This window comes from Tachysurus fulvidraco, chromosome 6 (assembly GCF_022655615.1).
Source record: "Tachysurus fulvidraco isolate hzauxx_2018 chromosome 6, HZAU_PFXX_2.0, whole genome shotgun sequence".
In the NCBI taxonomy this organism is placed as follows: domain Eukaryota; kingdom Metazoa; phylum Chordata; class Actinopteri; order Siluriformes; family Bagridae; genus Tachysurus; species Tachysurus fulvidraco.
The window spans coordinates 16907657-16933427 of NC_062523.1; the positions used below are offsets into that span (position 1 = coordinate 16907657).

A 25771-nucleotide genomic window follows, 5' to 3' on the forward strand; every position below is an offset into this window, starting at 1 on the left:
GTGTCTGTCTTGTATACCACAAACACCCGGCCCACAAGTTGCATTTTTATTTACCTGTGGCAGAAATATTCTGTAATCAACAATACCACATGTTAATGAAGCTGGAGAATCTATGAGTAACATTCATCCCCCAGTGCTTAAAGCACACCATGAATCACCCTATCACTTCAGTTTATTTATAAAATGACCATCCTGAATGTTTGTCTATACAAGTTCTGAATCAGCTAAACCCCTAAATTATTTAATTATTGAAGAGATTTTAGTAGACTTAGATTATACAATTACACAGTAAATCGAAACACTGTAACTTTAAAATCTTTTGTTCTATCAACACTAGATGAAGCTGAGATGGTTGAACACACCACAAGTTTTTTTAGGAAATATACTCAATTACTTGCCGCGATGAGGCATGGGGGCACAGCGGGTAGCAATGCGGCCTCACGGCTCCAAGGTCCTCAGCTAGATTCTCAGATTACTGACTGTGTGATGTTTTACACACAAAAACATACCAGCAGGTAGACTGGCTACCCCAGGTGTAAATGAGTGTGTGTGTGTGTGTGTGTGTGTGTGTGTGTGTGTGTGTGTGTGTGTGTGTGTGTGTGTGTGTGTGTGTGTGTGTATGTATGTATGTATGTATGTATGTATGTATGTGAATAATAGATTTTTGCACTTACTTGTTTGCTGTAATGAACAAACTGTTGATTTGAAAATGTGTCAATGTGATTTCTCAGTAATAGATGTTGCATTTAATAGATAGATTGATATTGTAGATGCAGTCTTTCAAATGCTTCCATTAGGAATATTAAATCGGAAGATAATACAGCATCATTAATATTATTCTCTCCACTGTGCCTTATAATCTAGTGTGAGAAATAGATGTGTTTTCTAAAGAGCACCATAAACCAAATCATAGCAGAAATCTTACAATCCTGCTGCCTACTCCATTTGCTAAGTCAAAATGCTGGGCACAGACTACAAAGTACAATGGTCAAGGACTCTAGCTTAAGCAGCATGTATCCTAAAACAGGGCCCAGGGTATGCAAGCAGTCCAAATAACTCAGTGGATGGTCTATGAGTAGACAATCGGACATACAAATACCAGCTTGGACTCATATTGTTTTAACATTGCTACACTCGCTAGGAGAGATGTCAAGCCAGGGTTGGCGATAGTGTAAGAATTCCGAGAATAGGGGTGTTTGGATTTGCAATTCATCTGCAGTTGTGTATTTCACAACCTTACTGAAAGAAAGGTCATAGAAACAGCTTCACTGGGTAATTTACAGATGTTCATTTGCCATTCCTCAAAGGGCAACGGAACACCATAGCAGCTTAAGTGAATAGTTGATTAATGACACTCCTGTCAAAACTGAAAAGTGATTTTTTTTTTTTTTTAAAAAAAGAAAAAGAAAAAAAAAAGCAATGTGCAGTGCCAAAAGAGACCGCCATTGTGTTTATCTTGGTGAATGGGCTACTTCCCCCGTGCAGAGTGAGCTAGGGGAAGGAGGTTGGGGGAGATTCTGCCTGAAGTATGCTTGAAACACTGGCTGTCAGAATGGCCTTGTCCTGCTGTCAGACTAGCAGCACGCTCATCGATCACAGTCACACCCCCCTCTAGCCCATGTCCCATCCACCAAAAGGGCCCATCCCAAATAAACAGCCTTACCCAGAGCCTGAATCTGCAGTGTGGGATTTACATTCCAGGGCCTTTGGTTACAATCTTTGAAGTAAAAATCAACTACTTAAGACAGAGCATTCTCTGAACTAATTGTGACCAAACCACTTTGGAGCTGCAGAAGGTAAGCTGTTGAAACAACAACAACAACAATAACAACAACAACAACAACAACAACAACAACAATTTTCCTGGCAAGAACAGATTATGCCGTATGGAGTCTTGGGACAGTAAGACCCATGCCGAGACACACACTACGCTCGTCTCACACACTGCTGGATTCTCTTCTCTATAATTAATTCTTTTGGTTAAGATTTGTTAATGGTGCCTTCAATAAAAAATGCAATGTTTGTGAACTTGTGCTGTTATTTAGACTGCTCCTTTTCCCACTAGATTCCACCACAGTTAATCCTTGCATATAAACAGCATTACTGCTGTATGGGTTTCTCTGATTTAATTAGTTTTTCTTATATACTGTGTAATGATGAGATTTTCAGAAGCAAAATCTCTCTCATTGGGCATTTAGTGGGAAGTGTCCAGGATGTGTAATACATTAACTCATATAGCCCATATATAGCTCGGTGCTAGATCAAATAATAACACTATCATTTCATATTTTGCACCACAGCACTTAGTGTTATAACCAGTCAACAGATCTGACTTAAATAAATAATTTCTCATATTCTTTTCACTGGGTCGTGAAAATTGGTTTTTGAAAGGAATTAAAGAATTATTCTTGCCGACCATTTTCGATTTCTAACCCTCATAGTTGTTACATGTGTAAGCCCATCCTGAAACAATCTCACTTCAATTTGCCCATGGAAAATGTCAAACATTAGTCTTTATGGTGGAAAATGCTTTAGGGTCAGTGGAAAAGCAGCTAGAAAAATAGTCAGGGAGTGAGTGTCCCCTAACTTCAAATTGATAGAAAAACCAAATGCAGTGAGTCAGAGGTACAATAATAGCTTCCATCTGGGACCTGACCTGGGTTTATGAAGAATAATTCCAGCATAATAGGCCTAAAGCAAACCTGGCAATGACTGCACTGTGAAGAACAAAGCATCTGGCCTGATGTACGAGTAGGTAGTTTGTCCTGCAAAGGTGTCAAACTATTACCATACGAAGCAAAGGCAGAAAAAACTGTCTAACAGCCAAGGCCATGAGTCAAAGCCTGATTATTCAGCGTGTGTTTACTGGGGCAGAAGGAGCCTGCAAGAAGGCAGTAACTGTGAGGCAAGTAAACCCTAGAACTACTCCATCGCTCCCTACAGCACATAAAACCTTCTTCTCCCGAACTCCGGCTAATTGCCGGCAAACTTTACACTCAAGGGGCATGGGAGACTCGAGCACCTCTGTGTTCATCAGGCAGAGGCAGCTAATAAACCGTCACAGCATTCCTAATAAACTAGCTTAGTGAAAAAACCCAAAACAAGGAAACTTACACTACACTCTAGAACAACCTTTTTTACTATGCTGTTCAGCAGGCCAGTGTAAACGTTTGTAGATACTCTATAAAATGCTCACCACTTGTTCCAACAGGGCAGAAGATCAATGCTTCAGTACCGAGAGCTGTTGTTCAAAATTATGTACACCATAAACAAACGGCATCTTTATTACTTGGCCAACAATCTATATTTATTCCAATTCTGGTATGCCACATAAAACATCCATGTGAGTACACAGACACACACACACACACACACACACACACACACACACACACACACACACACACACACACACACAGAGCGAGAGAGAGAGAGAAAGCCAATTTTCATGGCTCAGTCATGGCTTAACTTCCTAAGATAATTTACTGTAAGTGTGCAAGTATTTGTCAAAAAACCCCCACCAAGTATGAATAGAAAATAAACCAGCCAGTGATGTCAAAATCAAACTCCAGTGTTTGACAGTTAAACATGTGTTCTCACAGTTTCCACTTGAATGCACACTCAAACACTGCTTTATGTGCAATCATTCAAAACATGTGTAAATCAAAAACACAAAAGTAAGTGAAAATTGTAGCTTACTTGTAGCGATTTTCTATGTATGGTATGTCCCTTGACAAGGAAGTGACAATACGCAGTGCATTTCCTAATACACTAGGTGAATATTTGTTTCTCAATTCTCTCTCAGGTTTGAGCAAAAGCAGACCTAGTCAGGAACCTCATTTGGTCTTCTCATTATAGTAAATGGCCCCAGCAGAGTCTTTAATATGAATGAAACTTGAAATCACTACAACTCCAAAAAGCAGAACAGTTCACACTCAGTTTTTCATTCCATGTGGGAGCACTTCAGCCATTTCGTGGCTCTGCCATTGTTTGGGAGCAATGATTTGGACCATCAGCAGTAGGGTGACATGAAGCAAAGTCTTGACATTGTACATGAGCCCTGCACGTTTGTATGAGGGGGGAAACACAGGGGAAAGCATTTAGAGAAAGGGTGGAGAGTGATAGAAAACATGTGGCATGCGACCGACGCCTAGGCATTGCAAAAGAGTCCTTTGATCTTTCAGCTAGGACCGTCAGCCGCCAAGGCCAAACATTACCACTCCGACCACCTCACAGAGCATCAGCAGCAACGCACGGATTAATCAAGCAAACATTCTGACTAGTGACTCTCCTCAGAGGACCCCTGGTCTTATTTACTGTGGCTATTGCTACTGCTACATGTTATATGAGAATGTCAAATGGCTACAATGCGTTATATTGGCCCAGCTTCAGCAGATTATATGGAATATCCACTTTACACTGCAATAAAACAATACACCTTACAATAACACCTGTGCCCTTTCAAACAGTGGCCATAGTTCAAGAGAGATGGACATGATTTTAGTAGGAGTTTGATTTGGATCTGTATTTGTTTTAGGCATATATTGATTTCAACAAAGCTCGTGTCTTACAAAGCGGCTAAATTCCTCCTGGCTCCACATAACACTGTACCAATCCTAAACCTTCAGGAGGAAATCCATTAAAATGTTCAAATGAAGCATCTGTTTTATATATACACAAAGGGGCATTTAAAGGAGAACGGCTTCTCTTGAATAGACATATAATGACGTGCAAATATTTCTGTCCCATCAGTGGGAGAAAAAGAAATACTCATTTTTAGGCATGTAGGGAAACAGAGGGAATAAATTATGGCAGAAATGCGAGCCTGAGACAGATAATCACACAAACAAGATGCACTGGTGGAGGCTTCTCTGCTAAACTAAACCTTCCACAGTAAAATAAAATAAACACAAATATATAATATAACAACATTCTTGTATTAATCTGTACAGTATATTCTCAGCCAGTCTTTTCATTCTGTTCCCGTGTGAAGATTTTGTCAGTTAAAATCAACTGGTGAAGAAGTTTTAAGCCAATTGATAATGTTCTCTATTATTTTTCCAGTCTACAGAAACCACCTAGAGAAAGTGGTCATATTCTAGCAGCCAGTCATATTTGTGTTCTATTCAGATGTATTATTATTATTATTATTATTATTTTATTATTATTCTCTATCACATCTTTTACGCACATATTGTATGTATATAAATCTAATGTTGTAATTGTGAGCTGTGAAATTGAGAAAATGGGCCAACAACCTTCACATATTAGTGTGTCCATTAGAGCCAAGATGAAGTATATCAACCTGTTGTAATGGCAGAAGGAGGACAGCTGGATTTCATCACAAATTCCCTGATGATGTCATTTTGAGGACAGATTTTAATGAAGAACATGAAGACAGTTTGGAATATAGATCAGCTCACCCATTAGCACTGACCCATCAATGGGTCACTTATTACTGTAACACCTTTTTCATATTGATGTAAAATCATTCATACATACATACAAACAAACAAACAAATAGATAGATAAATAAATAAATAAAATTTTGCATCTATTTATTTTAACCCCATGTCCTCTTAAGTAATCTATTTCTGTAAATTAAGTTTACTTAACATTTTTTAGATTTTTTCATTGAAGCTTCTTACTAAATGCAAAATTATTTGATTTAATAGTTGGTTTATATAGAATAATTATAGGTTTTCTTAGTGTTCATTGTTAATTAAGATGACAATACCATGTGGATATCTGTGTAATGTTTTTGTTGTTTTAAATAGGATTTGGATTTCCTGATAGTCACAGCAAATCGTTTTTTTTAATGGCTACTAGTGGTGGGGTTTATAACGAACAGTTTTCTCTTTCTATTTTAAGGCTGTAACTGGTTAAGGCTCTGTAATATATTATGTCCACACTGTGATCTATTCTATCCAAAATTGTTTTCTTAGTGACACAGACCTCAGTGAAGGCCTAGACCTAAAGTGCATGGACGACCCTGCTGTTGAAATGCAAGAACAGGCTCAGTTTGCACTAAACACTGTTCTCTGGCCCAGTGTCTTTCATTCAGCAAGGCTTTAGGGCTTGTTAAAATACCCATTGCACTTTCTAGAGCAGCATTAATAAGATCTGATAACTAATCAGGGATAGTGAGCACGGGAATTGTATATCCTGGTAAAGCCAGGAGGAATGTAAAACACTGCGGCTCTCAAAGGAGCCCTGTGGCAGCTGCGAACATGGGAAGCTCAGAAAGCAGACAGACATCCGGATCGCATATTCGTTTTATTTGCTTTTTTAAGATCAAATTATTGTTAAGACTTTAATACAGATTTTAGTGCTCTGTTTCATTATCGTAACAGGTCGTACATTCACGTCAGGTCAGAATGTACTGGTGCTCTGCCAATGAAGCTAGTCTAGAAGCAAATAACCAACACATTTATGTTTAAAATATAGTGAATTTAAACATGTCACTATTGCTGTTGCTCTTATAGCAGATAATGAACAAGAGAAATGTAGTTGTTCTCTCGTTCAGGTTAATTCTCTAGTGACCTGAACAATCAAAGGAAGCTTCAACCTTCAACACGCTCATGTTAATATACTATCACTCTAAAAATGGGGAAAATGTATTCTACCCAGTAGTAAGAATGCACTTTATATATTTATAAGCATATATTAACATATAAATATTCATTTTATACAAATTTTTATATATTATATTTTTAAGTTTTGATTTGTTTGTCAAATGTCTAAGATACATTATTATACATCCATTTGCATGTCAATAACATATTTATTCATTTATTTATTTGGCAGGATCGTAAATTATAATTCTCAACTTCTGTCAGTCTGTCAGTGCAAATATATTGACTCTCAAACACAAAGTATTTAACAAAGGATCTCCTTCAATGCTGTGTCCTGTCTGTGTGTCAGGATGATGAAAATCTGCATCTGCATACCTCAAAATATCTGTGTTAGAGCGACACTTGGACTCCGCACAGTAATCAATCCATTAACACAGCAGGCCTGCAGAGTGAGCTCTGAGTAACACCCTTCCCCTACAAATGTGCTTATGAGTATGGAGGTGCAGCTGTCACACTCCTGTAATACAAGCCCTTATTAGTGTCCATTAGTCTGCCCCGAAACTAATAAGAGATTGTCAAATACATCTAAACTTTCACACAAGTGCCACACAAATAGGAGAACATCAAAAATATAGATGGTGCCCTAAGGGGAAACACTGCTGTAATATTATTGTTTTGCTGCAGAGTAATCAGGGGGATAATGTACAAATCTCCAGTTAATACAATACTACTGAAAAAAAATATATATCTCAAAACAAATGGAGCAAGCAAGCTCATTCGTTCATTCACTTGCTTACTCACTCATTAAGTCACTCACTCTATCACTCAGTCTCTCTCATTGCATTGTCATCATCACTTACATGAAAGAAACACAAAGAAGCACTTGTCAGGCGCCTGGTTTTACATGCCACAAATCGGTGTTGGGATTGATAAATTGTTTGGAGCAGTCACCTTCAGATGCATCATGTTCATGCCAAACCACAGTCTAGAAAAACGGAGAGCAAAAATGCATGACCATGCACAACTATTTCAAATGTATGGTTAGGCCTCAGCCATCAGAATTTGTATTTAGTTTCAGTGAAAGAGTCCTTTTGGCTGTTTCTACAGCTCATTCCTTTCATGAGGTAAAATGAGAAAGGGGAAAGAAAAATCACATATGTTTTCTATGATTTGCATTTGATGAATAATAGATTGGGAGAAAACAATCCCTAACATGTCAAAGGCACTTTTCAATGTTTTTTCAAATGTTTTTTTTCTATCTTGAACAAATGATTATTATTATTATTATTATTATTATTATTATTATTATTATTATTATTATTTGCCACATTTATGCTTTACTTCTGCATGCAAACGTATAGCAGAAATACTGTATTATACTGTATTTTAACCCCCCCCCCAACCACCCCCCACTCACACACACACAATACAATATAATACTGTATTAAACCCCCCCAACCATCCCCACTCACACACACACACACACACACACACACACACACACACACACACACACACACACACACACACACACACTCTCTCTCTCTCTCTCTCTCTCTCTCTCTCTCTCTCTCTCTCTCTCTCTCTCTCTCTTTTAACCAAGACTGAAATAAGTCCGAGAAAACACATAAAAAGACAACAAACAAGGATTCCAATCAGTCTGTACCCTGCAACAAGACAACAGACCAAATCATACAGCGACATAACACAAGATTCCAATCCTGCTCTGGGAGAATAAGGTCTAAATATTACAAGTGCGAGGATCCAAAATATCCTCAGGTTAGAATTATGTATAAAGGCAAATTAAAACTTTTATATCACAATCTGAGTTCTGCAATTTAACATTTTGTTCATTGCGAGACCTAAGGAACTGCTAGAAATTAAGTTTCATTTTCTTTTCATTTTGTTCAAAAGGATGAAATGTTTTGCCCTTGAATGCAAGTGCGGTACTAAATCTCAGTTTATGGCCATTACATGACCAATGTTCTTCACTAATTGCATGTCTAATAACAGTAAAACTTTAATAGCGTACTAATCAGAAACACAAATGTAAGCATCTAAGTACTTTTAGAAAGGTGACAATGTTCAAACTCTTTTTGTTTTCACGTAAAGAACTTAAAACTACCTATACCTTAGTTTCACTAAATGCTTTTAACACATTCAGCAGTTTTTCAGCATTCACAGTTCAGCACATAACATCTCCATCTATCTATTTCTAAGGTAGGCCCACACATCTTCAACCTCAATGGCACTCGATCAATTCTCACGCATCCATGAACATCGAAAAGTATCACACAGAATTCCATAAGAGAAAAACATCTTGAGGCCCAGTTGGAAAGGAGGAGAGGGATACAGAGCACTTTATGAGCTGTAGTGATTTCTCTTGGGAGCTGGCTTAACTCAAATAATACCACAGACAGGACTGAATCTCTCTCTACAAGCCAGCTGCCAGCCAATTTATTATCAACCCTCTCAGCCACAGTTCCTCTTACAATTATACACGCTAGACGAAATACATGGTTCAGTATCTTTACTCTGAGGCGGCTCTCCCTGTAATGAACTTCCATCCTAACATTAATGGTCTTAATCATTTAACATTCTGAATCTGGAAAAAGTGCCAAAAAAATGTCCATACATGCATAATAAAGCTTTCAACCAAAAGGAGTGGCAGAACATAAATCAGTTTCCTTTCTATCCACGATATTACATTTAAAAAACTATCATGGAAGGGAAACTCGCAAGGTTCTATAACACTATACTAAACACACACATACGCACACACACACACACACACACACACACACACACACACACACACACACACACACACACACACACACACACACACACACACACAATTACACTTACACATACAATTACACACTCACACACACACACACACACACACACACACACACACACACACACACACACACACACACACACACACACACACACACACACACACCTTCCACCACAAAGCCTCAGATGCCAAACACACATCTATTCTGTCTCCTGATGAGGTGATACCGAAGAGTATTTCACAATCTTAACTGCTTCAAGCTGCTCTTTGTGGACGCCTACACCACAGATCTATTCTCTCCCCCGCTGGTCTCAGTGCTCATACTCCCCAGTCCCAACACACACCCACTATGGCTTACAGATCAGAGGTGTGTCTGTATCTCTTTGAGATGTATGTACTACTTTGAGAAATTTTTTTTTGTTCTCCAAGTAGTACACACATTTACACATTTAAAAGCATTTATGTTCTCAGCAGACAGCAAATAAATAGTTTAAACAATCAAATGACTGAAGAAGCAATAGGTTCTGCATCTCACTTAAAGTGTTGGTATTTAGTATTGGTGCTAGTACATTATCCTGATGAAAGAAACAAAATGGGGCGTGAAATGAAAGGCACTGCAAATAGAAAATGAAAGAGGAAGAGACTATACCTTGGCAGGTGACTCCCCGGTCCTCATACCCAATGTTACACAAACATTTCCCAATGGGTACCAGCCATTCTCCCTCAGTGCTACAGTACATTTTGGGAGGATCCTCTTCCTTGGAGTTGTTGACGCAGGAGCCCCTCACCTCCACTAATGACTGAGTGTCCATGGGAACAGTGTCCGGAAACATGGCCAGGTTCCGTACTGTGAAAGGGCACTTCTTAAAGTACACCCGCACTGACACCAGGGCCACGCAAGCCCCGACATCCTGGAAGGCCAGGTAAAAGCCTTTCTTAGTCACTGGACCTACTTCTCGAACTTCTGTGTTGAGTTTCAGAATGCGATCGCCCAGGTCCATCTGAGTAAAGCTCTCATCGGCTGCAATGGTGTCTATTTTCGAGAACTGGTGCTCACGGAACTTACTGCCCTGGTCCTCATCCGTCTCCAGGTAGTGCAAGTTGAAAGTTTCTTTGCATGTTCCCAGCACCAGTGGGATACTGTTGCAGTCTCTCAGAGTGAACTTGAGCTCCACATAGATCTTCTGAGCAGAGCTGCGAGGGATCCAGTTAGTTCTCAGCCAGTTGTTCTGGCTGTACTCCATTACATTGCACACCTGGAAGGTCCGAATCGGTGTGTAGTGTTCATCCACACCACTGATCTCTTCCCACTGGGAAAAGCAAAAGGGAGCAAGTATGATTATGAGTGTGGAACAGGACTACTGAGGTTCAGTCTAAAACTAAGCCATAGATATTCACACTTCCAACACAAATATTAGTTACCTGAATGGCAGAGTAAGACTAAAATAAATATTCATCCTTTTGCTGATAATTAACATGTGGCAAAATTAATTGGCCTCACCATTCTCTGCTGTAATAGGAGTGTGAACATGACTCATTTCATCATTCACAAGTGTTTTATCATACAGTTTATGGTGTCCAAAATAACAATGTGTCCTGAATTATATGGCCTACAATTGTAACATGCACATGGCAGAATAAGTTACAGTACATATTAGAAATGTGCTCTGGACTCTTGTCCACTCCTGAAGAGACTCTCTATCATTCACTCCTGGTCCAGTTATTTTTGTACCTGCACACAAAATGTTCTGATGGAACAACGAGGGAAAAGCATTTACTGAACATGAATGCCTCACAAGCAATCTGCCATGTCCAGTTTTTTTGTCCACAAACTTCATACCTGACCACCCACATGAGAGTAAAAAGCACCCACTCCCGCAATGTATACTTCTAGTCCTCATTGCATCACTGGTATGTACAGAGAAAATGTCTTTTCTGTAACAAAAACAGAATACTGTCTGGCTTCCCATCAAGCTACAGTTTAAAAAAAGCCTTTGGCAGAATCAAGTGGGTCATCTTTAATGGTCTTGAAGTGTTCATTAGCAGGCAGGACAAGTGTACTCTGAGACTCAATTGCCTAACTATATTTCTACTGTGGCAGTGGTTAATGAAACACCCAGGAAAGTACATTATAACAGTTTTATTTTCACATTTACTTGATTACGATTGGTTATTTTGCCCACAAGTAGTAGTTTATCAAAATTAGTAGTAGACACCAAATAACGAACACAGAATTTTTGAAACTGTAAATCATGTCCTGATGTAAGCGCATGAAACCTTGAGTCATTGATTATGAAAAACTTTTATGGAATATTCTGAAAGTCAAAAATACAAAGTCTATTTTGAGATAAGTTGCCATAAGAAGGATAGAAAACATAAGTTTTATCTTCTTGAGAATAGCTTTGTCTTCTACAGTCTAATCTTTAATTCTTGAGTTTGTTTCCCAAACTGTAACTATATTACGTAGTGCGTCTAAGTTCACAAAAAGGTTTCATAAACAGCTGTTCCATCTGTTACCTTTTCTGACACTTTTTTAAAGAATGAAACGTATGTCAGTTGCTGACTTATTAGTTTATTCAGCTTTATGGCAGATTTTTTTGGCTTGAATTTGTTATGATTTACAGCTACAAATTATGCACACACATTGAGTAAGAATAACTCTGATTTACAAAACTGTCACTAGGCTGATTTTTTGAATACTCTATGTCATTCGGGAATAAATGTATTACAGTATTTGTTCAGTTAAATCAGCAGCTTCAGCTATCCTGGCCCAATGGCCTGTATGGCTTTTGGGCAGTTTTCTACAAACTGGAGATCCTATAGAAGTGTTATGTCCTATAGAATTACCCCAGATGAATGAAAACTGTTTTTATTGCCATGTGTTTATGAATTTCCGAAGCAGACAAACTAAAAGTGCTGCAAAGTCATATACATCACTGGAAAGTTCAAGTGGTGATTTGTCAAAGTTACTTTCTTTCCATGAGGTATTTTTTGAATTGCCAGCTTGAGATCACTAGCATAGTAGATGCCCAAAATTGAATCCAGGTGTCTGGGCTGCACTATATTATCAAATTGCAGTGAAGGACTGTGTCTAGAAAATATGTGCCAAAGTAAATAACATATCATATATAATGCATTGATGACACGCTTGAAAATAGCATATTGCAGGAGTGGTCTCATGTCATGCATGACATCATCATCATGGCACAATTAGCCATATTCCTGTAGTACCCTTCTTTAAACTATAGTGCTAAGCTGCACTGAGCTACAGTAGGCCACTGAACACAAATACATCTGTCTGGACATTTCTTTTAACAGGTAACAGTTTTTCTGAGAGTGATTATGTCTGAGAGTCAAACTACAACTTTATACCATGTAGGATCACTCCAAGTTACAAAAGGAGACATTATATCTCTGCTTTGCAATTTAACACTCAACAGGGAGACTGAAGTTGACTAAAGGTTTTTTTTTTTTCAAATATCACTTTACATCAATAATCCCACTGCAGCAAGGAAAGTAACAAGGAAACGTGGAAATCAGCAGTCGGTTCATTTGGCAGGATTTTGGCTTTCTATGTGTACTGTAACTGGGAAGACAGATCGACTGGTAAATACTTTTGAATAATAGATTCAGATAACAGAACGGCTCTGGAACTAGTATTAAAAGAGACAAATTTAAAGAGCTAAAGTTTTAGAAATACATAATAAAACTACAGATTCTTTCTTGCATTACAGTGAAATTGCATTAGTTAGAAAAGACTAATATGTAAGCCCGGGTGGTATCAGATCTGCATTTGCTTATTCAAGCGAAAGACAAAATTGAGTCAAGCAAATCCTTCTGTTCTCATTGTAATTCTAGTGATGAACAAATTAGAGCTTTTTTTTTCAAGAGCTACATCACCTGATACTGGAATGACAGGGAAGACACCAAAGACCATATAGCAGAGAAAAGGAGATATATACCAAGAGATACCATTTATGATATACAGTATATTGTGTAGATGGTAAATTTATGATAGACAGACACATCACATTTACTCTTATACTTACATAATCATTGTCACAATCATTCTAATATTCACTTCAAATAAAACATACTGTACGAATGAATATCTAATTTCATAGCAGTGCCCTAAAACTGTTTTTTCCCCTCCAGAATGAACCATTTGCCCTTCTATATTCCCTTCATATCAGAATTTCATTTAGTCTGCATCATTCCCACACCAAGACTGGAAACAGCAGAAGCGGCTGCAAATGTTTCGCCATCTAAAATTTCTTACACTAGGACAACTGTAACCTATCAGTCAATGCCTTTTCATCGCTGTTTTATGATTGTGGAACCATAACACATTGTGCACTGCCCATTTACCCCACCAAGGCCATATGATGTGCTAATCCCAGTTTATACAGCAGCTTTTCTTCGCACTTCATACAGCTGGGTACATTTCTGGTATTCTTTTCACAGCCCAAAACATACATACAAGCTCCAAAATTGTTTGGCTTTTATCCTGCTACTATTGCCTTTTTGGAATCATAAACATGGATAAGACATAGAATTACAATTGCGAATTTCAGTCTAGTTCATACAGTAGATTAGGTTGTACTGGACTGGGGGATCTGTACTGGTCAGGGCTTTGGCTTCCAGCAGATTACATTGAGAGTTACTCCTTACTTCACATTACAGTACAGTACTGTTATCTCAGTGAATTTCTGAGAGATCTTTTTTGGTTTTGAAGTAAATTAGTATCTAATTTGTGGCTATTAATGCAAATTTTGCAGAGTTTTTTTTTTTCAATAAATGTGGCTAGATTTATTATTTCTATCTATTGCAAATATAATAAATCTATGATTATTGAAAAATACTCAAAGATACTCAAAATCTAAAAATACCTAATAAATCCATATTTATTTGGGCTTCAGGATTTTGCTTTATGCAGTTCAAAATATCCCTTATTTTGCGAGCAAACATTTATCTTTTATTCAACCAAATAAAGTTAAGTTTTAAAAGCACTGCTTACATTTAATTTCATTTATGATTGTAGCATTTGGTAGACAGACTTATCCTGAGCTACTTACAGAAGTCTTGAATACATTGATACTGGTTCACTAGGTTATGGACTTACTAATGTCGGTGTAAAAGTCTGTTGGGTCATTATAGCTAGAAACGTGCGGTCAACAAGTTTTTTTTAAGTTTTAAATCTTTTAAATTTTGAGTACTTCAGGAACCTGTAGGTCTTTAGATGATGGTTGAAGACTGTCAGTCAGTATCTTGGCAGTTCAGATATCTAGGGGAAGATCATTTCACCACCCAAGTGCCTGAGCTGAAAATAGTTTTTATTCATACCTTCTAGTGATGGTGGGACGAGTTGAGCAGTGCTAGAGGAAAAGTGCTTCACTCTTTCTTTTTCCCACCAAGAGGTAATCCAGCATTAGTTTGCCTAATGTAAAGTGTTGAGGCATTATCAAATCCCTAATCTACAGTCCATAATCATGGCATACATGTCTTTCCTTCCATGGCACAGATGATCTCTTTGTCGGCACTGAGCTACAAGCCAGGCTGGGGTAATCATGGAGCAAAGGCGAAGTAATCCTCCTCCTGCGAGTAATGAATCCCAGACTGAGGTCTGATGCAATTTGGACGAGCCATAATAAACAGAACTGTGCATTTAAAAAGTCAACCACGCCGAGCTGATTTATATTTCCTGTCCTTATTGGGGCAGGCAACCACGTGGGGAGCATCTGATGGGTTTAGCTCCCAATTTGCTTTAACCGGGCCGATTTGTGCTTACACCGGCAGAAGGCGGGGAGCCCATCCATCAGTGTCAGTGCAGTGCCGGCACATTACGTACAATCATTTTTGAGGGCATGGCTCTTGGGGTAAAATGCTTATCACTCAAAACTAGGTAAAAGTCAAAAGTAATTATAGAACATTTATCTCAAGGTCTTGATCTTCTGCATTCTTCTTCATCAGTTATGACAATGAATTGCGCTAAAAAAATGTTACGACGTTCACTTTCACCTTTATGATTGTAAGAAATAATAATTGCGTCACGACAGGTTCTGTACAGCTATCAAATCTGCTATCAATTAAAACTACTTACAATGCCCAAGATCCTCCGCTAAACTCCATGTCAGCTGACCGTCAGACACCATTCCCCTTATCCAATCACAAGACTTCTAATGATGGACACCTGTTTGCAATCTCCTACGCTCCTTGAGATAACTTCACACAATTTTTTTAGTTAGTCTTGCTCCATTTTTTTCTCCCTGTATGTCCTTTTCTCTGGATTGACCTGATCCTGCTTAGTTATCAAATCTTAGCTATAGCATTTTCCTGTTTGCAGATAAGCCAGCATCTGTCTGCTATTGCTTTGAGATTATTGTTTGCTTCTTTTAATTTGTCTGTTTCCATTAATTTAATAAAACCTGCACCTGGTTAAATTTACTAATAAATAATTTGTATTATTTTCATCACCAAACAAGGGGTTTACATAAAAGACATATGTTCAAGTAAATGTGTCTCCTTATAGCCAAGCATCTAGACTACAGGACGGTCTAGTCTATATTTTATGGTGCCAACTATAAAAAGGCAAGTGGAAACCAGATTTGGCAGCTATATGAAGAAAATTACTGGATTACCTTCAGCAAGTGCCAAGAAGTAATTTTAACACTTAATAAAGTTTAATAATGGTTGGATTAAGTAGCCCCTTGGGCCAATCCACAGTAAGATAAATAAACACAGTTGTTACTGGGCACTTCGGGTTTGATAACAGAAATAAATTATCTATTTTAAACACACTGAACACTGTCTTTGGATCTCCTATTTCCCCAAGCTTCTACTAAATTATATTTTTATTTTACTAAAGGTAAAGAATGTTGAAATATTGAATTGCACTACTGTGTGTCATGTCTGTTCTCCTGCACAAGGATTTATGGTTAACATGGACATACATACCCCATGTGGTGGATATGATATCCATCCCAGCTCCCCTTGGCTTGCTTTGGAATCCAACAGGTTAACTGCAGGAAAAGAGAAAAAAGAGAGAAAAAAAAAGAGTGAGTATTCCTCGTTAGCCTCTGTTAACATCCACCCCCCCACCCCATGCCCGGGGACACATGTACATTCTGACTAATAGAGTATTTATTCAGCTGCAATATTCGCATGAGATGATGAAATTAAACAAACAGTGCAAGTCTCTTCTGTCAGTAGATCAAGCTCATCATCCAAATGATTGTGGAGGGTGAAGGCACTGGGGGAAACAGGGAAATACCATCCAAATACCACATCAGCTGGACAGTTCGATTTCAATGCCTGCCCCACTGACAGAAAGAGGCTGCCGATGGGCGATGGTGTCTCGCATATCCATATCTACTGCATTGTTTCTTTGTAGGACGATGTTTTTTATTTATCTTTAAACAGAACACAGCTGGCAAGCATTGTCTGAATGAAATCCAATATGCAAAAGTGAACGTAATGCAAGCTGTGAAACGATTATGAGCCTCAATCTATTACATGCACATTCAAATTCAAGAAATAATTGTTATTGAATATTTTTTAGCAAGCAAATAACGAGCAAGGCATTAGATGCCAAAATTAATAGTGTTTGTTTTATTCTTTTTATTTCTTAATGCACTTTTGAACTCACACTTTAAGTGAACACAAAACTACATTTCACAAACAAAATGAAAGAAGGATTTTTGAACCTAAAACAAAATGGCTGTCTATAAACCATAAGTATTACAATGCACTATGTAGTCCTATAGTGCATTATAAGACACAGGAGGTGAGTGTATACAAAGTCATACAATGTCATACTCCACTCCCGCCAACTTTTTACCATCTTTCTTTTGCCATTTTTACCGTCTTGTTTTTTTCTCAGCTTGACTGAAAACAGTCAACGCATAATGGGAGCTGCCATGTGGGACTATAAGCAGGGCAACACTGATGCACTGTCAAGTAAATTTTTATCCCAAACATATAAAACATACATCTGAAAATGTCAAGGATATTTGATTTATAAAGTATGCTTATTTAGATAATTTTCATACCATAAAGATCTGACAGAGGTTGGGCAGTAAAAGTCAGCCTAGTTTCAAACACAATAAATACTGAGACAATATAAAGTAGGTGAGTGACTGGTGCATATACTTTGAGGCATATTGTGCACATCAAGAATTAAATGAAAACAAAGGGGAATTAGATTGTTCGAATCCAGCACAGAATCCTGTAAATGGGACCACACCTACCAAAACAGCTGGCTGTTCTCATACAGCAGACAATTTCCTATTAACTGTAATGAAGATATCTGCTTGTGTCCGGTAATGGCAGCTGACATCGAGCTCCATTGGTTCCAATTTAACTTTCTCAATGAGCCGAGCCAACGTCTCAAATTGAGCCGACCAGGGGAATTTGAGAACAGAAAATTAGATGGCTATATTGGTGAAGCAAATTCTTCAGCTGCAGGAGCAGGAAATCTTAGCCAAAAAACACCACCCTCATAACACCAAGAACCGATGGTACATCGGGCATCCTCTCTCAGCTCAATACTGCAACGCCAGCTTATTAATGAAATATCTGTTGTCCATAGGAATAAACAAGAACAGGCAAAACAGATGTAATCAATACATGACAGAGACAGTAATCTAGGCTCACAACCACAGTCTCTCTGTGAGCATCCACTGTCCTGATAAATCATCTCTGCACCAGTAACTATTGTTTTCATCAGCACGTTGCACGTTTATTGAACACATCAGCAGCAATGAAAAAAAAACACCACCACAATGTCTTGTTTCATTCTCTATCTATCATATGACAGCCCACAATTGCATACAATATCCTATTTGTCAAATATTTACAGTATCAAGGACAAGCCTTTACTGTACAGTAAGCACAGCTGCATTTTACAGCTCAAAAAAATAAAAAAAAGCAAAAAATGCTTATAATCAGATGGAGGTTGATGAGACAACCATGCAGCTTTTTTCATCATTCAGCTAACCTTCACCTTTCTTGATGAGCTAATTAAATCTGTTATTGAATTAAGATGGGAATCGGGTGGTGCAACACCTCAGAAGTGCAGTCCAAGGGGATGAGGCATGCTGAGGCTTGGCTTTATTAAAAGCTGATTGTATGTCTATGTCTGTGAGTGAGGGTGTGTGTGAGAGAGAGAACACATGGAGAACCTGAGGATTGATTTCAAATATTTTCAAAGAAGAATTAAGACAGATTAGGTTAGTTTAAGTCCCCAAAAGCCTCTCCTGATTACTGAACAATGTTTAAACTTCACTCGGAAAAGATTCCCCTCACAAATGAACAAATAGAAGTGTTTTGTCACAGAATTTACAGTGCCTATAAAACTAGAATCTGTACGGGGTTATGTTCCCTATATAAATGTTTCAATCGGGTCCTCGAGCAGAACTTCAGAAATTTGAGATTTAAAAAAATGTTGCAATTAAAAATACATTGCAGTATATGATAACAGATCATAATTTTATTAGTTTTATTAAAAGCAGTTCTTTCCAAAAAATAAAAAAATAAACATATAAAAAATATAAATAAATCAGCAAAACCTACAGTGGTGTAGTGAAGTATTAAACTGCAGAGTATGAATAATTCAGCTCTGTCTGCATGTGTCTTCTGCTCCAGCCTCTGTGCAGCTTTTTCCTCAGTCAGCTCCCTGTGAGCACCAAGCAGTCTCTGCCCGCACAACACTAGCAGCCCGAACACACCCCTGGCCCCGAATGCACTATTTTTACCATGAGCACATGTGTAAGCAGATTTTCGCCTTTGAAAGGTACCATCACTCACTAAACACTGTTTTCAGTGAGAGCAAAAAGTACCTCCACACCCTAAACCTGCCAAAATGACTCTCTCTCTAAAAAATACAGAAGGTATTGTAATGGCGAAGGTCGGTCCAGTAAGCAGTAAAACTGGGGTAATCCGTGTGTTGTGTAATTAAAAACTTCAATTAGAGTGCAAAGGTCTTGAAATAAGAGAGCTTCAAGAATTTCTGAAAATTCTAACAAGCAATGATTCTTTCCATATCGCAGTCTTTAAATGGGAATATGTTTTAGACAAGCTAACCAAACCTATACTGAACTCTCCGATTCTTATGCAGCATAAGTAAGAAAAAGGTCCTGCATGCTTCTCGGAGTTGCCCAAATCTAACTTCACACGGTCTGCTAAATGGCAGCAAAATTTGTTCGCTTCTTTAATCAAAAGTTTGTTTTACTAGGCCGTCAGCCCAGATTAAAGAAAAGAGAGCACAACACAGAGAGTCATTTATGATGTAGTAAAATAAAAATATGCCATGTGACCTAACTGTTATCCTGGAACTTATTACCAAATATATATATAAACATACACACAAATGTTTTTCAAAAATTTCCTTTAAAAGAGGGCCTAAAAGAACTGTATATTTTATTTAGAGTACACTTAAAATATTATTATTTACCATTAAAAATCCTGAGACAGACAAACTAAGATTTAAAAAAAAAGTACTGTTAAATATCTAAAAAAAAGGTATAGAAATACTATATTTATTAATCTGTCTTAGCTGATTCTAGTAATAAAAGAATAATAATAATAATAATAATAATAATAATAATAAAAACTGTAAAAATAAAGTAGGTTCCTAGACTTTAAACATATTATTATGATTAGTATTTAGTAATGGTATATTAGAATTTATATTGCTATTAAATACTTAATAAAGTAAACGGGGTACTTTAAACCAATTTTACATCAGCAATAGTTATTATTATTATTATTATTATTATTATTATTATTATTATTATTATTATTATTATTATTATTATTATTATTATTATTATTATTATTATTATTATTATTATAGTAAACTAACTTGTACCTGGTGCATTAGCCGTGCATGTAGTAGGCTGTGTTTAGCTTGAGATTAGCAGTACAGAGTTTTAGTACAGAGCAGAGCAGGTCTGGATACCCAGCTGTCCTGTTTGATAGGAACCACAGTAACGCGCTGTTACGCGGCCTGAGCCGTCTTTCCAACTCCGGGCAATGTCTTGTCATTTTGCATCTGTTAACCTATTTTGAAAAACCTTCTTGTAATTATTATAGTTTGTGTAGACTAGAGTCCTTGTAAAGTGGGGTTTAACGCTTTTGATACACTTTTTTTCTGGATCCAATGATCACTTTCAGCTCCGACTCACTGCGCAAGAGACAAAGTGTCCCAATCACACACGACTACTGTAGTCACACAGCAACCTCCATCGTGCTGAGAAAACCATCCTCACCTCGGTTGGTCGGTTCCTTACAAAAGAGTCACTTTATAAGTCACACGCTGATACGAGCTGAAAGCTTCAACTTTACCTATAGTTATAAATATAACCCATTTTTCAACGCCGTTATATTCTAAACAGTTATATTTCGTTTATGAGTAAAACATAAAATAAAATACTGCATTATTGCCCAAATGCATAAAGTAATCTCATCCAGAAACAACAACGTAAAATAGAGGAGTCTAATTTACAGCTACAAGAAGATACAATGAAATTCGTGCAGCACAAAATTGTGATTTTGATCATGTGGGTCATCCTGTGCTGCTGGGCCTTAAACTCCAAAACAAAAAGGTCTATGGGAGATTTTACAGTTGGACATAAAAACTTTTCCTATTGCGCTGCAGTAATTCTACATTCTCAAAGCAAACTTTATGCCCAATTAACAGAGTGAACAGCCGAGGCGACCACTTTCAGACTAAACCATATAAAGGTGTAGCGCAGAGCGCGTGGCTCTATACTGACCCTCACTGGTGAGAAACCTGCGCGTAAACAGACTTTAACCCGCTATAACACCTTAAACCTGGTCTAATAACCATATACACATAATGCCTAGTATTGTCCTGTATGGCAAGAGTTTGAGGGAGAGAGAGAGAGAGAGAGAGAGAGAGAGAGAGAGAGAGAGAGAGAGAGAGAGAGAGAGAGAGAGAGAGAGAGATAGTTCTGTGGTTTAATATTTTGCTCCATATAACTTTAGAATAGTCTGTGACGTTTATAGTTAGACATGACACCGAGCTTCATTAATTGATGCTAGATAATATCGGATAATAATATTTTCACTTTGTCTCGCCGTATACATTTTTTAATGTACTTTGTCTTCTGTTGTTTTTGTTTGTTTGTTTGTTTTTTTTTAGTTGTTAACACATTCAACACTTAATAGTCATCCTTGAAGAAAACAAAGAAATAAGTTTGGTTAGTAGATGTTAAACATTAAAACTACCTACATTTACATTCACTCACACACACACACACACACACACACACACACACACACACACACACACACACACACACACACACACACACACACACACACACACAGACTGCTTCTGGAATGAAAGCTAAACCTTATATATACCATATAAAAGAACACTTTTTATTCCACAACTTTTACTTCGGTTGCAATAAGTACAGCAGATAAAACACGATTTGACTTATTTAGATGCATTTTACTTTTGTTTGTTGTTGTGCTTTTAATGATAGTTTCAGTCCTCTTTCTTCACTGCAGTCTTTTCTTTATTTGAAGATGATCATCTAAGATCAGTGAAAAATAAACAATTCTACATACCTGTATTTTGTTGAAAATTCTACCCTATACGAACTTTTCAATATCAGCACTCTAAAGTATACATTTGTTCAGCCTGTTGTGAGGTTGACAAAATCTAACCAAATCGTTTGACCTTTAACTCTATAGAGTTACCACAACTCACTTTACACTTTCCTTATTGACTGTCTATTTTCACCTTAATCTCCTTTTAATTGTGAAAACTAAACAAATCTCGCATTTTAAACTGATGCTTTGAAGACTAATTAAAGTCTAATTTGCATTAAAGTTGTAAAAGAAAGAAAGACACGTCACGCCCTGACCCCTGATTTTCTTTACTGAGAATAAACCTCACACGTTTCTTCCTGCTTTCATTATAACCAAAGAACCAAAGAACAACACAAACACGTATAAACGTGTCTAACATCTTACTGAAGACATACGAAATACGATAAGAATAATATATAGCCTATTGATATAACAGCAGGGGTATATAGTAGGGGTAGGGGTATATAGGCCTAGTAACAGACTGGTGGAGGGTCAGTGTCCTGGTCTCTTTAATAACTACAGTTATATAGTCATATAGTCTACAATGTCTATTAGTAATAAGTGTATGTTTTATAAGCTGCATAAAAACAACACAGTTAGGAAAGCGTGATAGATCATTCCAATATTATACAAACTGCGCGCTTCATAAGCCATGGATATGATTGAGGTTGCGTTAAAAAGTGTCCGGAGTTTATTCATGAAAAATGAAATAACTATAGTTTAGTAAATAAAGTAAAAGTGACAAACCGGCAGAGAAAACCGCTGCACTGATACACCGCGTTTATTATCACAGACAAGGACAGTCATATCATTTGAACAGTTCCTGCGTAAATGTGCGTATTACAAGCGGCTGTGCCACGGAATGAGTCTGGACGACCTTAAGCGTAAAAACTTTGACATGCCGCGGACAACGCAGCGGAGAGCTCGAGACGCGAGCGGAGAGTCTGTCAGCGCTCCTCTAACAGCTCGCGCCTCTCGTTCTCCGCGTCTGCTTACCTTCATTGGACGGATAAACGATGGATTCGGCGCAAGAAACGAGCATGAAGAGAAGGAGCAGGAGGGTTAGGAAGCGCGTGCAACCCATGACGGCAGTTGAGCGGGTAAGGAAAGGTACATAACTCCATGAAGCATGCCACCGACGCGACTGAGCTCTCTGCTCCTGAGCCAGTTACCATTCTCGGCGCGAGCGCTGATGTCAAGTTTGACACCGGAGACAAGGAGGAGTCTGCACGCGCGCTCCCTCACCCTGCGCACTTCCGCTGGGTCCTACACCAACCGGCACGCTGTTTTCACACCTACTGTACCACCTCAACACAGGTAAACACAAGAGTGACGTAAACTATTTAGCGTGTAGTTTCCCCTGCATAAACTCATGTCCCTATTTTGTCTTTTATATGAAAACCCACTGCACACTGAATATGCTAGAGCTGAATTTGCTTTCACCTAACAATGTTGTTAGGTGAAACCTATAACCTACTGCACTGTGATTTAACCTGGGAGAAAGATGACAGATAAACCACTTTGACTAGATCATGCAACTGCATTCATATTCAGTGCTAATATAAAGAATCCTGCCTTTTCCACAAAAGTTGTGGAGCTGTGCATTTGTAGTAAATAACAATATTGTAAGTTTATTCAGTTTCACACAAAAGAAATAATGAAACATTTATCTAGAATATCTTCTGCTCTCACACTCACTTCTCTGACTGAGTTACTGATTATTTTCAAACAAAGACTAAATGTGTATTTCAATTAATATTTTTTAATCTACAGTAAATCACTTCTTCCTTTGTTCTACTAACAGGGTTTTATCTTAGATGGCACTCCAGGATCTGACCTAGTGAATTTCCATGAGTCTATGTGTTTAATAAGAGATTGCACTCTCTGTTTCTCTGGTTATTATATGCTAAATGCTGTCAACAATACATTGTACTACATTTCACAATATGTTTAATGAATTTCTTTTTAAAATAAATTTACAAATATTTGTATCAGTTAAAATATTTTACTAAAATCTGGGTGCCATTTTAGATACGGCACAGGAGATTTTAGTAAAATAAATATTTTAACTGATCTTATACAGAGATTCACTTGTAAATATATATATATATATATATATATATATATATATATATATATATATATATATATAATGTTAATATTTGTAAATTAATTTCTGTGAAATCTTTGGCTGTAAAATCAGTAAAAAGTTCTTGGAAAAGTTTACATGTAATTTAAAACATGTCAGTAATATTATGAAGTACACATATTTTAGTTGTACTTCCAGAAATATGGTGGTTTTCATGTGGGCTCTGCACAGTACTACATTTTCATTCTGTTCACCTAATTAATTTTTCTATTTTCCTAGCCAAACATACATCAATTTATTGTTGCAGGGGGGAAAGTACTTTTACTTCAAAATGTATTTTTGGTCACTTCATACGGGACAGTGATGATCTGGATTATTTGTAATAATGATTTTAAGAGCTGCCAGAAAGAAAATCTGGTTGGAATCCAGTGGCTGCATGATGGTTTGGGCATGAGTTTTGGAGCATGAATATTATCGACAAACCTGGGCTTAAGCCCAGGCAGCCAGAGGGGACATTCCCACACTACGGGCCTAAAATCGTGTGTTATTTCACATCACATTCCTCATCCAAAATACTAGAGTCATGGAGCATGAGCCCAAATACAACAATCTGTTCAGCAAGTAAACATGACTGGCGCACAATTTAGTGAAGAAAAGTTAAACACAGAGGCATGCCATCAATAATGGCAGTTAAAAGAAGGAAAACATTTGGTTAATCCTGATGGTATTGGGGGGTTTTGTGGAGGAATAAATTCCCCCAGACTGTCATGTGTGGCTCTAATTATATTGTTTGATCTGTAACTGGAATTACTTATGTTGATCACATTATATTCAATACTCCAACAAGTGTTGCAAAATTCTGATATGTTTATATAATTCAATCTCTGACTAGTAACCATAATAGATATGATTGCAAATAATTTCTTACATAATCCATTGATTATAAAACTTTTTGCAACAAATGTTTTATAATAGAGCTGTATTTTGATTATGGTGCTGTAGCTGTTTCAGGAAAACCTCTTCTCCATTTTGTCCTTTCGTGGATTCACATATTTGTAGTGCTACGTTGTGCTCACAGTGCCAGATTGTTTTGATGCCATCCCTCCACCATCTGCTCTTGCACTATGCCAATCAGAGTTTGGAATGGCACCTCTGTCTCACCAGCCAACATAGCAGTTGCACTGAAGTTATTCTGGTGTAAAGTATTACATCGGCCACAACCAGCTTTTCATTAACTGTGGCTTTCATTATTCAGCCGAGCCATTATTCCATATGACGAATCTTTACTGCCGTATAAAGACCCACTATCCCACTACTCAAAAAGAAATGATTTCGTTATTTATACTTGTAGAGGTGGATTGTATTTATCTCCCTATATACATACAAACATATACATGTTATATATTAATACTTGAATAATACTTTCATAATGCTGAATTAATACATACATTAAACCTTAGTGTATCAGGAAATAATGGGATGTATACAGTAACAGCCAAGAGAGTCATATATTAGCAGCCATTAATAACGGTAATGGTTGTGTTACCATCTTGTTAACACATTTTGTTAATTATCATGACTTTTCTGTACATCGTTTCAAACAATATAACTCATTTAAAATAATTGGATATTATATAAAGTTTGTGACAGTTTTGACTTTTGGTTTTCCAGCACACACAAATT

At 37.4% G+C, this 25771-nt stretch overlaps 1 protein-coding gene across 4 annotated transcripts in view; it reads right to left on the reverse strand.

Moving 5' to 3' along the window:
* epha3 (eph receptor A3) overlaps positions 1-23274 on the reverse strand; it is a 69795-nt gene extending 46521 nt beyond the window's left edge. For 2 of the 4 annotated variants that reach the window (XM_027164769.2, XM_027164770.2), the window contains exons 1-3: positions 22996-23274; positions 16333-16397; positions 10028-10688 (exon numbers count right to left, since the gene is read on the reverse strand). In XM_027164769.2, coding sequence (XP_027020570.1) covers positions 10028-10688; positions 16333-16397; positions 22996-23083 — 814 coding nt within the window. In that variant the 5' untranslated portion in view covers positions 23084-23274. Of the gene's footprint in view, positions 1-10027; positions 10689-14721; positions 14884-15478; positions 15536-16332; positions 16398-22995 lie in introns of those variants that run through there. The other 2 variants (XM_047815223.1, XM_047815224.1) reach the window with 2 other exon arrangements.
* Positions 23275-25771: the final 2497 nt, after the last annotated feature.